The sequence below is a fragment of the Schistocerca gregaria genome, chromosome X (assembly GCF_023897955.1).
Source record: "Schistocerca gregaria isolate iqSchGreg1 chromosome X, iqSchGreg1.2, whole genome shotgun sequence".
In the NCBI taxonomy this organism is placed as follows: domain Eukaryota; kingdom Metazoa; phylum Arthropoda; class Insecta; order Orthoptera; family Acrididae; genus Schistocerca; species Schistocerca gregaria.
Genome location: NC_064931.1, coordinates 590,566,643 through 590,581,185, shown reverse-complemented (window position 1 = coordinate 590,581,185; position 14,543 = coordinate 590,566,643). Strand labels below are relative to the sequence as shown.

Here is a 14,543-nt window from a genome sequence, read left to right as displayed (position 1 = left end):
CAATGTTCGACCCATATTGACGTTTTCCGTGTTAGAAATGATGCCTGTATGGAGCACCTGTAAAGTGACTTAAAAACGTGGAGAAATGCTCTATCTACCAATATGAGTGTCTTTTCTATAAGTTTTTTAGTTTTTACAGTCATCTGAAACTCTGAAGGTACTTATGAATAACCCTGTACATAAAGTGAAAAAGTTGTCAAAACTCCAAACTTCTTAAAGAGGTCTCTACGGGATACTCTAGAAGTGATACCAGGTTTGATTCTAGTGACTCACTTTGTTATTCTGAAAGTGTCATCTCTGAAAGCTGAGTTACCTAAAAAAATTCCGTTACTCATTGCTTAATGGAAAAATGCTGAATAAACTAGTTTGCAAATTTGAAGTTAACTATAGTTGTTATCTTATGTGTTGCAAGTGTAGTTAGACTGAGGCTCTTCATTAAGTCAAGTGTGTCGATTTTCAAATTCAAGATTTCATAGTTTGAATGGGTTGTAGGTTTTTCAGGAATTCTATGAAATATAGTGGTCTGTATTGTATCTTGTCGAAATTTACCAGCAATCAGCATGCCTTGAACCAATCTACTTGCCGACACGGTCTCCATTCTCAAAGGTCCCTGCACTATGGATTTGTGAAATAAACACTGTAATAAATGTAATTTAATATTTTATGCCACTGTCACAAGAAGAAAACTAGTACTATGAAAAGTAAGTGTTCCAATTGTCTGCCATTGATAGTGTTGGTGGTCACCACGATGACAACGATGATGATATAGATATTGGGTAGAGAAAGATATTTTCACTCTGCAGAGGAGTGTGCACTGGTATGAAATTTCCTGACAGATTAAAACACAGATGAGATCACTTGACCACGAAAGGCAAAGTTTGAGTCTCAGTGTGGCTCACAGTTTTAATCTGCAAGGAAGTTTCAAGTATTGGGTAATCCATTTTTAGTTTTCTGGCAATTTGGCTGTCAAGATTTAAGTGCATTTCATAATGAAAGTTATTTTGCATGTAAAATTTAACTGTCCATCTCACACAACATTAGAAATGGAGGTGGGAGGAATGTTTGAAAAGGGTTGGAACTAACTAACTTTTTGTAGAATTGCATTTGTTCAGTACAGTGAAACTGTCATTGTGGCTAAAGGATACATAGCTCTGTGTGACACAGTTGTTTTAGGACTGAAATGGACAACAAACAGATCTTTAACAAAAACTTGTAAATAGTGTGCCTGCGTTGGAGGACAGTAAAGAAAGCTAAGAAATATATTACAAGCTTTGATGAACTCTTATTCAGATAAAAAAAAAATATTAACATAATGTCTTAAAAACCAATAAATTGATCACAATATTTAATTAGGGAGCATGTATAATATTTATCATTTATTAATCCTGAGCATTTTTCTACATTGTTGTGGTTTTTAAGAACTTATCCATTTTTTTTAAGGTTTTTGTTTCATTTGTTTAGGGACAAGAAAAATTAGATTATAATACATTATATTATTTCAGACCTAAAAGAAAATAGAATAAAAATGTTATCAGCCATGTGTTTACAATTATAGGTTTTGTTTCCTCAAGTTTGAGTTAGAGGGTGGGGGCAAGTGAACACTTAATATGTGGCGTAGTGCAGCAACAACTTTTAAACATTTGGTTATGGTATTATTGAAAGCATAATGAATAAAATTAAGATTCATTAAAAATAAATGTGTTGTTCTATTGTTTGCAGCTGGCGGCAGGTGTACCTGCACAAACAAGTGTGACACCAAGTCGCAGCCTAACTTCACTTTCAATGTCACGACCACTACCACTACCACCTACAGAGCTTGGGCCATCCTCACCATTGCGTTCACCACCTACGGTGCCTATACCACCACATCGCTCAGCATCTGTGGAGTCACCAGCAACTTCTTCACAGTCGAGCTCACCTGGTTCTGGTTCAGATGGTAGTGGACAACCACCAGCACCTCATTTCCAAAGGCCTTCAACATTACATGGTCTAAAACATAAGCTGCATACATCAGCTAAAGGCGTTCGCTCACCTGGGAGACGCAAGTCTGTGGGTCATATTCCACTCAGTCCACTGGCAAGAACTCCTTCTCCAGGACCGTTGCCTTCTTCACCCACACGTTCACCTAGCCCCTTGGCATTCCCTGCTGTTGCTGGACACCAACCAGGTAGCTCAAACACAACACAGTCATACAGTCCAGGACAACCTCTTGTGCCCGCAACAGGAGCAGTAGCGAAAAAGGGATTTGGTCGACCAAAGGGAGCTGAACCAGGTTCACCACTGCTGAGACGGGCCCTTTCACCTGATCGCTTGCATCCGAGAAGTGCAGAGAAGCCTGCACCACCATCTGTGTCACCATTGTGTCAGCCATCACCACCCAAGGTTACAGTTTCATCGGCATCACCTCGCTTAACTTCTGGAGTTGCAGCTTCCGTTCCCTCACCTTCAGATCCCGAAAGAAGAAAATCTGATCCTAATCCTTGCTCGGAACACAGTTCTAGTGACTTTAGAGCATCTGCATCTGGTGATAGGGGCTCTCAACACTTGCCTCGCATAGCAGAAGAAAAAGATTCTCCTACAGGTTCCAAAGATGAACAGAGTCCACCATTTGGAGCATTTTCAGAATCTACAATAGATTGTGATGGCCGCATTGATGTGTCTGTTCGAAAGTCTGCTCCGGGTCGCCTCTATGAAGATCGAAATCAAGAAACACTATCTGGTTCTGGGTTAACTAATGAAAATCTCATCTCTTCAGATTCAGAACCTTTAAGTGATATCTGCAGTAATAAAGGTAATGAAACTCTTATTAAGAACAAAAATAAATGTTCTGTACACAGTTCTCCTGAGTCAACCAGTCATTTACCCGAACGTGATGTAATAACAGGTGGTAAAAATAACGCCATGAAAGTTGACATGAGAGCAGCACATGATAGTCACTCTATCAGTTTCAGTAAAAGGCCTGATACTCTGCATGATGATAAATTAACCCAGAATAAAATATCGACATCTGAAACCAGAGTTACAAGTATGACACCTGTTTCTTCTGAACTGGATAAAGTATCTGGTGCTCAGATTGTTGCCAGCAAACGTCAGATTGATAGCACTGCATGTGAAAGCAAGTCAAAATTTATGCTTTCTGCAGGTGAGACCTATCCTGCTTCTAAAAATTTGGAGATGACTAAACAGCTTGCACCACAAGATACCTGCCGGGCGAAAGTTGCTGAGTGTTCGGAGTTACATACAACTTGTAGTGCCTCTGGGTCTGACATTTCTGTCCATGAAGCATATGGAGGAGGTACAACATTTCATAATACACGTAATGTCAGTGTACCTACATCAACAGATTTTTCTCGTCAGGCTGTGCCTGCAATTGGGGTGATATTACGGGGAAACAATGCACAGACTCAGCCATCAAGCATGCAACATGATATAGCAACAGGCAGCAGTAAGGAAAAAGAAAGTGTCAGTAAAGTAGTATCTTCTCTCAAGTGCCCAGGTGGCAGTCATGGCAGAGGAGTGCACAGTTCTTCTGGAGGTGAATCAGCTTTGAGTATAATTCGAAGTTCAAATAGTGAGCTGAAGAACAGTAACACACAAGTCACTATAAGAGAGTGCTCTGATTTGTCAAAGAATAAAGAGACATCATCTTGACATGGTGTGAACAAGATAGATGCTGAATAAAATAAGCCATCTGATACATATTTTCTGGTGCAAAGCTTTTATTTCTGTGACGTTCATATTATATTTCCAACCCAAAAAGAGCAAATTAGAAGTAACAGTATTGTTATAAGAAGAAACCAGGGAATGACTATAATAAGAATGGTAGAGGAAGATAAACTAGGATGTCCATTGAAGTAATGCACCAGGTGAGGGTACAAATTTGTGGAGGGGTGAGCAGTGTCTGTTTTCTTTGGTACAGATTTACATGGAGCTCTATTACTTTATGTGAAATTCTCACAACATTTTCAAAAAAGTAATAAAGATTTTAAAATATGAAGGTTGTATCTGTAATATATTTTCTGTACACAAGCTATTTTTAAAATAACTATTTAGCACATTGGCCAAACTCCGTTGTATATATTCATGTAAATAAACACTTTTAAATATTTAACTAAATATTTTAATATATTTTTAATTGTAAATTGTGGAATGTTTATCAAGTAAACTTCCAGTTGAAAAATGAAACTATATACATTTGAAATATGTTAGAGTAATCTTGAGAAATGTCACTTTGTAAATTCCCCACTCTAAATTTTATAATGTTGACTTTACTTTTGTAAATAAATATGTTTCTGTGTCCTGTAAAAGTATATCTATCTTAAATCTGTTATTCTATCATTGTCATGCCTAAGTATAAAATGATTAGCCCTAAAACAACTTTTAAAAGGTAGGAGATTTCTTATCTTGCAGTGATTTGTATACCTATTGAAGATAATGCCATTGAATATCTTTTTAATAATCTTGCTGCCCATTTGATTTTGACAGGCATATTGACTAATGGCATTGTGTTGTGTTGTGATACGACAGTAACTAATCTTAGCAGCTGCTAATTTTTGCCAGTGTAATCACTAAAAATTGTTTCACTGTGGTGTTCATATCTGTCAAAGACAGTCCCATATTTTTTAAATAATAATTGCTGTGTCCAATAGGCGTATAGAGGGAAATCATATTTATTGTGTCAGGAAGAGTGCACTTCTTAGACCTTTAGTTTTAGTGGTAAATTTATGCCCCTCCTTTTTTACCTCATAAAAGACTTAATGCTTTGTAGTTTTAAACATAATTTCACAAAAAAATGTAATAATTTTCAATCCATTTAAAAAAAGTATTTATATAGACCAATGGTGCATACATGTTGTGACAGGAAAGTAGCCATATTTACACACATTGTTTTGTTCATTTATATTTATTCTCATATCTGGGTTACACTGTTATGCACCAATTTGTTGATAATTTTCACAATATTTATTTTTTTGTAATTTTGAATCCATGTACTGTTATCAGGTTTTAAATGTGTGGTGTCATGTATGTTGGGCGTGGGCATGAAGAAAGGAGAGGGAGATTGTATGACAACCCTCATTGTTTTTGTTGGTTAATTTTTGGTCAGCCCAAATAAGGGCAGCACTGTTCGTGTATTTTTGTTGACGATAATGCCACAAATTATTTTTCAATAATTTTAGAGTCCAATTACAGTAAACAGCAATATAAATCTTTTCCATAATGTGTATTGTGGCATGAAACAAGCTACCATTACCCATCTTGATTGTGTTGTTGTTTGTGAAAGTGCTAGCTCTGAAAGAAGTTGACAAGTGATATACATAACTGTTTAAAATATATCATAGTACATTAAAAAAAAATTTTTAAACCTATATAGGCCTGTGGCATCATATGCATCATAACAGGTAGGTAATCAAAAGTGTAAACTGTGAGGTGGTCATAGTAGGAACTTTTTAGTCCTCCCCTCCTCCACTTTGAGTCTGATGCTGCTGTAAACTAGTGGCTAGGGTAAATGAAGCTGATTTAAATATAACATTTGCAGAATAATTATTCTGAACAGATGCTTTTCTCATAAATGTCAGAATTTTAATTATTTTTTAAATAATGAATCTGGCAGGATCACCCTGTTTCATTTTTGCTGTTATCACATTTATTTAAAATAATTTGTGATTTTAGAAATTTGCAGTACAAAGTGTTGTTAATGGTTTTGTTATATATTTTGAGGAGAGGAAAGTAGTTTGTTGTGGACTGTCTCCTTGTTCTAGTCAATACCTACTCTTAATTTAAAACAGTTTTCTGTTACTCGCAGTGTAATTATTTACTACTTCATTCTCAGTGTAATTCTGCAGTCATGAGCAACTTTCTGGGCTTGTTAATGCCAATTCGTGACATTCGGTAGCTTAGTTTACTTTACTTATTATTTATTTTTGACCATAGCTTACAATTTTGTTGTGGCTATGGAATCAATATTTCCCCCTGTCTCTTTACATCTTTTGTGCTGCAGATTACAATTTCCTCACCTTTTGAATATGTTTTGCAAGTTTGTAACAGTTTTTTATTTGAATATGCCCACTGCTTTGTATTTTGATATTACAGCTTTTAGCAGGTATGATCCCTCTCATGTGAATTCCTCTCTTGTCGATGAGTATCCTTACTGTGTGAGTTCCTTCTTTTACAAATTGTGCTGTTTCCAGATGAGTAATGAACTACTTCCAGGTCAGATGTGAAACATTTTCCCTTGTCCACATGTAGTCAAGAAGACGTGGTCAGTCTTCATTGAGTTGATTTTGTTTCAAGGTGCATTTGGTAGAGCATGATACTTTTAAGTCAGCTAACAGTACCTGAGGTAAGCACTATGGTTAATTTGCATATGATGCTGCAAGGTTGTCTATCAATTTGAAATGCTTGGCAAGTACCTGGACCAAAACTTCTTCAATCAAGAATTCAGGTCACGCTACTTTTGGCCAACTTGTACGCATGTCATCATCCTATTTTCAGGTGATTTTGCATATGATCATTACAGTATACACTACAGTACATTTAATGTAAGTTTTTGCATTATCCTGTGATGTGTTGTTGCTTAAATAGTTTTTCTCATTTTTTTTGTGAAGAAATTGGTGTTTACCTTTTGCACACGTTTTAATATGATTACATTGCTCAACTGTATTTCACCTGTCTTTCACAAGAGAGACTAAGGATGTACTCACACACAGTACTGGGCATCAGAGGACAGCTGGTGTGGCATCACATTGTGGCACGATTTATTGGCTGTATCATACTAAAAACTAGAAAATACAATTTTTTCCATATTAGCAATTCTTTTTAGCTAAAAAATAGCCTCTATGTAGAATGTTTTTGTCTTCACAAACATTGAAACCCGTTATACCTGGTAGTTACATAACACATCCTAGCTTTTGAGTATGGCACTTTAAGCATGTACGTGTACAGTTCTTTCTATTTCTTTTCCCCCAACATTGAAGCATAGGTAGTGTAAGGAGTATACACTTCTGCTAGCCTTTGACCACATTTATAAGCCTGAATGCTCAATTAGACAGCTACATATATTGACTTTGACCAAAGGGGATTAAGACTTCAAACTTTGCACACTCTGACTTAAACTACACCGGGCCTTTACAAGTTGGCTAATGAAATACCACCTTCATTACTGATGCTTCTAACAGTTAATACAAAAAAATCTTATTAGTTCCAGTATAATTTTTACTTCTACAATCATAGTATACAATGTACTGTTTACAGGCTTAATTCATAAGGTAGAACATGTGATGATTACATTTCCAGACCAGTCAGTAATGATAATGTAGGTATACAGTGTAATATTTATGAGGGAAAGTATCTGTTTTCTTTTGTAGTTCCACTAGACACATTCACCCTCTGAGATGATCATATTCTTTTGTGGGTGACAGTATTTGGATTACATTCAAACTTAGTCAGTTTTTCTCCTCTGTCTTCTCGTCATGTCTGTGGATGTAGACTCAATTTGTTTTACATCTATAACTCACGTGAACTGTAACTCAGATGAGAACCATCTGTCTCTCTGTGGCAGTAGTTTTTTTTCCTTTGCCTCACATTGTTATCAACAATTCCTGTGTGTTGTTCTGTCATTATCTTCCATGTAACTCATTATATTATTCTCATTTTCAAGCGTTCTGTTTTGAGATACATAACAACAGTATTTCTCAATATTTTAAATTTTTTTTCAGAGACTGTCCATATTCACTTCGCACAACCCACAACACTCTTTGTTTCAGCAGTTTTTATGCAAATTTGGCTGCATGACAACACTTTATATATGTTCAAAGTTTCTGTTGCTGCTTGAAAGTGCATCCTGTCAGATGTTATAACTGAAAATGATGCCTAAATGATCTTTATTATTGTCAACAGAGTTTTTGTGATGACATTTCCATTCCCAATTGTGGTAATAATATTGGAAATAAATGAGCTTTCAGCAGTATGTTACAGCAATTTGTTTATAGATGACTTTACTGTCTATAACTGTGGAAGATGTCAGTTAGATAATAAAAATTAATAATCATTTTTTTAAAAAAAGAGCTGAAATTATAATGTCACTCAGAATTGGTTGTGTAATTTCCATTATAAAAGTTACTGGTCCTAGGAGTGTCTGTTGAAATTCTTGTCATATATAAATGGAGATAAATAGAACATTCCATTATTAAAGTTAACAACTAGATAGTAAGGAAGAAATGCCACATTGAAGCAGAAACTGACTTTTACTTAGTTCATAGGGTTCAGAAACCAGTCATCAGTTGATGCTGCTGGAGTCATCGTGTCCATATAATGTGCATTGTCAGATCCCTTTTGAAGATTGTCTTCTAACATTTAATGTCTTCTATATAGTTATTTGTAAATGTGATACAGTCAGATATATATGTTAATATAACTGGGGCTGACTAGAGTGTCAGGTACTTCATTATTCATCAGCAACATTATAATTCATGACAGACCATCAGCTGTTGCTGGCTTTGGAATTGTTATGTATGGTAAATAAAGTTTTTTCATAGTAAATGGTAGAAGTGTTACTCATCAACCTAGTTAAGCCATGATTTAAAAGTCAATAAAGCAGAGGAGCGAGGAATGAAGACATGGATAAGTGTGAATGCTTATTAAATTTCATCATTGTTAACTGCATTAAAATGTGTGTATTAGAATTATAAATCTGTGGGGAAAAAAGTCACAGTTCTATCGAGAGTGTTTTCTTGTTGGGAAAAACCAGCATAGTTTAATTTTTGTGGCCAACAGGCTACAGTAAGTCAATGTACAAAATTTTATATTATTGCTGTAGTGTTTTATGTTTACAAACTTGGAGTATGTGTTGGTCAGGAGAAATGTGCTGCAAAAGCCAGAAGTAACTAGTGCAAGAGTATTTGATTTAGAATTGTAGCTGAGTGTTTGTAGTTATGTGAAAAATGAAGGTAATGTATCAGCTAGACTTTGTAACTGTTCTTGTTACTGTGTGTTGCTTTTCCTGAGCTTTCAACTCATCATGTTGTATTTTCTTGGTTGTATTTAGCAAAATGACAATCCTGTAGTTTGCTTAGAGTTACCCCAGTTGTGCACTTTCTGGTGTTTTCAAATACATCATACAGCTAGCATGACAAATGTAAGTAACTAGAACTTCTGAAAATCATATACTAAAGCTTCAATTCATCTTGTGTGTTCCTGGTACTTAATAGAAAAGGTATAGGCTTTTTGATGGACTTTATTAGAATAAATTGGTATTTTGTGTGTGTGTGTGTGTGTGTGTGTGTGTGTGTGTGTGTGTGTGTGTGTGTGTGTAAAATGAAGACCTGTAGATGCTTACTAATGCTTTCATCCTTACATCACTCATGATTGCTTCATAAGGACAAGTACATTTAATAAAATATTTTACAATGTTCACACCAATATTGTTATAAATTTGGGTTGCATTTCCAACAGGAAAACTGTAGCTGTTGTTAGTGTTGTAAATATTTTCCATCATCTGTTTGTTTCTGTTAGTGTAGATATTCAGCAGACAGACATACAGACAGACAGACAGACAGACAGACAGAGAGAGAGAGAGAGAGAGAGAGAGAGGACATATTTATTGTGCTTTATTAAAATCATCCTTGTTGCATCATTAACTAAGCAGAAGATATGTATTATTCCCACATTTATTTTTCTATTTATTATAAGCTTTTTCAATAAATAATTTGTGATATTACTTTATATGCACAGCCAGTAATATATAATTAGATGAACTGTATGGTCAATTTCTGTTAACTGTTAATTTTATCAGTTTTTTGGAGTCTCTAGCTCTGTAACATATGTTTTCAACAAAAGGGGACTCAACAATTTGTTTAGAACATCTGGTATGCTTGTAAAGTGATTGAAATAATACTAATGTTGAGAAACTGTACCTGTTTAGTGATTTACCTCCAATTGTCACCAGAATTCTGAAATATACCAAGAGACTGCTTTTTGTAGCTTGGAGTGAATTTCAGTTATTGGACAATGAATGAAAGTTACCTCTGTACGGTACTCAATTCAGCTCTACTCTTCCTGAAGTTGAGTGTGATGTAATATGTTAGTAAATGCTACATTTTCAATTATATTTCTGTAATTTTGCCAAATTTTGAATTGAATATATTCGTTATTGGAATGCTGCATCAAAGTAATTTGGTGGTTAGCTCTGTAGTGGTGATATGTCTGGACAAGTACATGTTCACAACTAATTTTGTCTTTAATTTACTACTGTAATTCAACAACTATTACAGTCAGAATTGTGGATCGTATTTGTCAAAATAATGAAATTAAACAAACAACAAGGTCAGTGGAGATGTAAAGTGTCATCCTTGTAACTGAAAAATGTTGGGTGATATTAAAACATAACATCTTGTGAAGTTAGACACACTTAACTGATGCAAACTTTTTACAACATTAGCTTTGTTATTGTATCACATACAAATTCTACAAGTTTTAAGAAATATGTCTGTTCCCTATAAGGAAACTAGATAACTGATATACCAAATTAATTCTTTGATGTGTAAGAGCATCTCATCAGTACCTACACCCTGTAATGAGTCTCAGTATTTGTGCTGATTTCATAGCACTTTTTTGTGTTGACAGTTTACTTATTTTTAATTACACCAGTGCTGACATCTTATTTTAAAAGGGAAACATTTCTTTGAAGAGAATAGTTTCCACTTCTTGTCAATCTCCGTATGTTACCTTTAACATTGCATCATTGCTAAATTCATTTATGAATTTTTTATAGAAATAAAATATATTTCTATTCTGTGTGTATTAAAATAATTAGATGTTGCAGATGTATGGTACTGAAAAGTCTTTTATCCAATATCATCACTGTACAGGGAACATTAAACAGACAAAGAAACTGTCAGCCAAGAGAAATGTAACTGAAATCCTGCTTGTAACATTTTATAACTGTCCATAAATGAGGAAGTCTTATTCTGTGGTAACATAGGGATTACACAGAGTAACACCAGGGTAGTAAGTATTTTAAGAATGTTTGATACTATGAGAGGCATATCAGGTTGCCAGAAATGAATTGTTGCAACATTTGTATTTTAAAAAAAGAGGTACTTTATCTGGGGATAGAGGACAAAATTGATGGTATATGCAAATTAAAGAAAGGTTGTTAACTGAGAGAAATGGGAATCAGAACCTGCGCTATATATAAATAAATTTTGAACTGATCACAGCTTCCAAAATTGTTATTGATGTGACCTAAAACTCCTTGCTTGGGTGACTGTTGTGCACCAATAAAAATACTGATTTTACATAATATGGAAAAAGGGGAACATTCTGCACGTAGTGCACATGTACATTTATGCTGATAGGTGCAGAAGCTCTTCATTTACTTCTCAGCCACAAACTTTCTGTTATACTACACAAGGTGAACGTTAATAAGACTGACAAATTGTAGGGGATGGATTCCTGAATGGAAATTGAGAAAAGGAGGTCCTATGAACAATTGTCTGGAAATGGTCAGTGTGCGTACAATGACAACAAATATCCTAGAATACAGTACAGAGCTGCATCACATCCATGTCACAATAGATGTTCAAAGCAGCCTCCTTGGGATGCAGCGCACGCGTTAATACATCGGACCATGGATCACCGCACTCTTTCGCACATTCTGATCTCATTTCGAAGAGCGTCACAGGCATCATGAACACACTTTTGAAGGGTCTGCACATCAGGAACTGGTTCAGCATACTCATTGCTTTTCACATGCCCCCAGAGGTAAACATCCAGGGGGTTTAATAAGTCCAGTGATCCAGCAGGCAGTGCTACAGCACCTTTGCATCCTATCCAACATCTGGAGATGATGATGTTGAGGTGTCAGGTAGTTGGTGCCCCATCATGCAGAAACCTGTCATATTTCCAAAGATACATTCTCGAGGAGCTCAGACAGAGTATTCCACAGGAAGTCCAGGTACGTCCCTCTGTCGAGACATTGTGGAATAATAACTAGTCCACAAGTATGTGGTTGCCAAGAATCCCTGCCCACACATTCATGTAATGCATTAATCAAAAATGATAATGCATTGAGAATGGCTAGTTTCTAGCTGAAATCTAGATCTGCCAATAAAGTTTAAAAAGGGCGACTGATAGTGAAATCTATTGTTTACAAGTCAATATAACAATCACAGAGTCCAGCAGCCTTCTGAATGGAAGGTAACCTGACTATTAAATAACTTATCTGTAAAACAGTATTATACACTGGTGGTAAACTGAATGATGTTACACTGTTTTATAGAGAGTGGACTTTTATTCAAGAGGTTGGTGGCTTCAGTCTTCATCCAGTCATCTTCATTTAGGTTCTCCATGGTTTCTCTAAATTATTTCAGGCAAATGTTGGAATAGTTCATACTATAAGGCTTTGACCAACTACCTACCTCATCCTAAGCCTGTAAGTAAGTAAATGTCTGTATATGTGAATTCCTTTATTTTTATCTTTGCAAAAGAAATCAGTGGATAAATACTACTACTACTACTACTACTACTACTACTACTGCTAGTGCTGCTGCTGCTGCCGCCACCACGACCACCACCATTACTACTAGATTTTGTAGTACAACAATCATATGTAGCTGTTCTGTGCCATAGCCTCTGTATAGTACAGAGTGGTGAATGAACTACTTAGTTCACAAGAAGTTTTATGATTCACATTTTAAGTCATTGCAATAAATTTATATAAAACATGCTAGCAAGTAACTTGTGATCAGCCACAGTCACATAACAACTTCCTCATGACAGTAATATGCTAGAGCTCCTTGCAGCACTTTCCAATTCAGTTAATACTTCGACTGCCATTAGGCAGCTGCCAGCCATAGCAGAGTCTTATGCCTGATGCCGTGTGCCTGCTGGTGGGTGTAGCAAGTTCTCACACATGATGGGCTGGTCTGGTGGTGAAATATCCACCATTACACTTTTGGAAGTCAATATTTTAACATGGATGACAGAATGTCATGACATTCTGTCACATGACAGAGTGTTATGTGGGACATCCTTATGCCTGGCATAGTGCAGCAACTCAATGTGGCATGGATTCAACAAATTGCTGGAAGTCCCCTGCAGAAATATTGAGCCATGCTATATCTATAGCCATCCACAATCGTGAAAGTGTTGCTGGTGCAGGATTTGGTGTATGAACTGACCTCTCTATTGTCCCATAAGTATTTGATGGGATTCATGCTGGGTGATCTGGGTGGCCAGATCATTTGCTCAAATTTTCCAGAATGTTCTTTAAAGCAAGTGTGAACCTTTGTGGCCTGGTGAGATGGCACATTTTCATCCATAAAAATTCCATCATTGTTTGGGAGCATGTCCATGAATGGCTGCAAATGGTCCCAAGTAGCTGAACATAACCATTTGCAGTCAATGATACTTTGTTTCAGTTGTACGAGAGGACCCACACCATTATGGAGCCATCACAACAATGCACGGTGCTTTGTTGATAACTTGGGTCCATGGTTTCATGGGGTCTGTGTCACACTTGAACCCCACTATCAGCTTTTACCAACTGCAACTAAGACTTATCTAACCAGGCCATGATTTTCCAGTTGTCTAGGGTCCAACTATCATGGTCACAAGCCCAGGAAAGGTGATAGCTTGTCGTCAGTGGCATGTACACTACAGGGTGTCTGGCTTAGAGCCGTCCTTGAAGTAACCAATTCGTAACAGTTTGTTGTGCCACTGTGGTGCCAACAGCTGCTCAAATTGTTGCTGCAGATGCAGTATAATGCACAAGATGTGTACACTGAACATAGCAGTCTTCCCTCTCGGTACTTCCATGTGGCTGTCTGGGGCCCAGTGTTCTCATGACCATATGTTCTCATGACTACCACCGCCAGCAATCATGTACAGTGGCTACCTTCCTGTCAAGTCTCTCTGCAGTATCACAGGAGGAACATCCAGCTTCTCCATAGCCCTATTACATGACCTCATTCAAACTCAGTGAAATTTTGATAACTGACATTGACTCAAAGGGTCCAATCTCAAAGGTAACTAACACTCACAACCATTACAGTGAATATTTAAGGCAAACCTAATTTGCATTCTCATAGTTGCACTACTAGTGTCACTCTTATATGACTGGCACGAAATTTGAATAGAAATCTTCTTTCAGATGTAGAAACACGCTTATTAACTTTCATTTATGTTGTAAAACTACTTCTTGGTGTTGTGATATTTTTTTCCATCAGTTTATTACTGTTCCTCTACATAGATGTTAAAATCGTAGTTGTGATGATCATTGGCATAACCAACCAGACAGCTATGGTGGCAGGAATCTTTATTTTAACAAATGTGAACCCAAGGTTGGAACTGGGATACCTGCCACATCATAGTTGTATTAGTCTTACCTCTTCATTCAGGACTCTTTTTGAGTGGACGGAACAGTCCCATAGCTTTCACATAAACCAGGTTAATCAAATACCTCAAAAATTCAACTTCTAGCAGCTGATCTTAGCTGTTAGGTGACCAAAGAGAGCGTAGGAGATAGGTCTTTCAGACCAAACTTC

The 14,543-nt window shown here is 36.4% G+C and overlaps 1 protein-coding gene across 4 annotated transcripts in view; it reads left to right on the top strand.

Annotated features, from left to right (window-relative positions):
* Positions 1-10,394, top strand: part of LOC126297668 (microtubule-associated serine/threonine-protein kinase 3) — a 245,718-nt gene extending 235,324 nt beyond the window's left edge. For all 4 annotated transcript variants that reach the window (XM_049988765.1, XM_049988768.1, XM_049988766.1 and 1 more), the window contains one exon: positions 1,720-10,394. In XM_049988765.1, the coding sequence (XP_049844722.1) occupies positions 1,720-3,651 (1,932 nt within the window). In that variant the 3' untranslated portion in view covers positions 3,652-10,394. The remainder of the gene's footprint in view (positions 1-1,719) is intronic.
* The last annotated feature ends 4,149 nt before the right edge of the window (positions 10,395-14,543 follow it).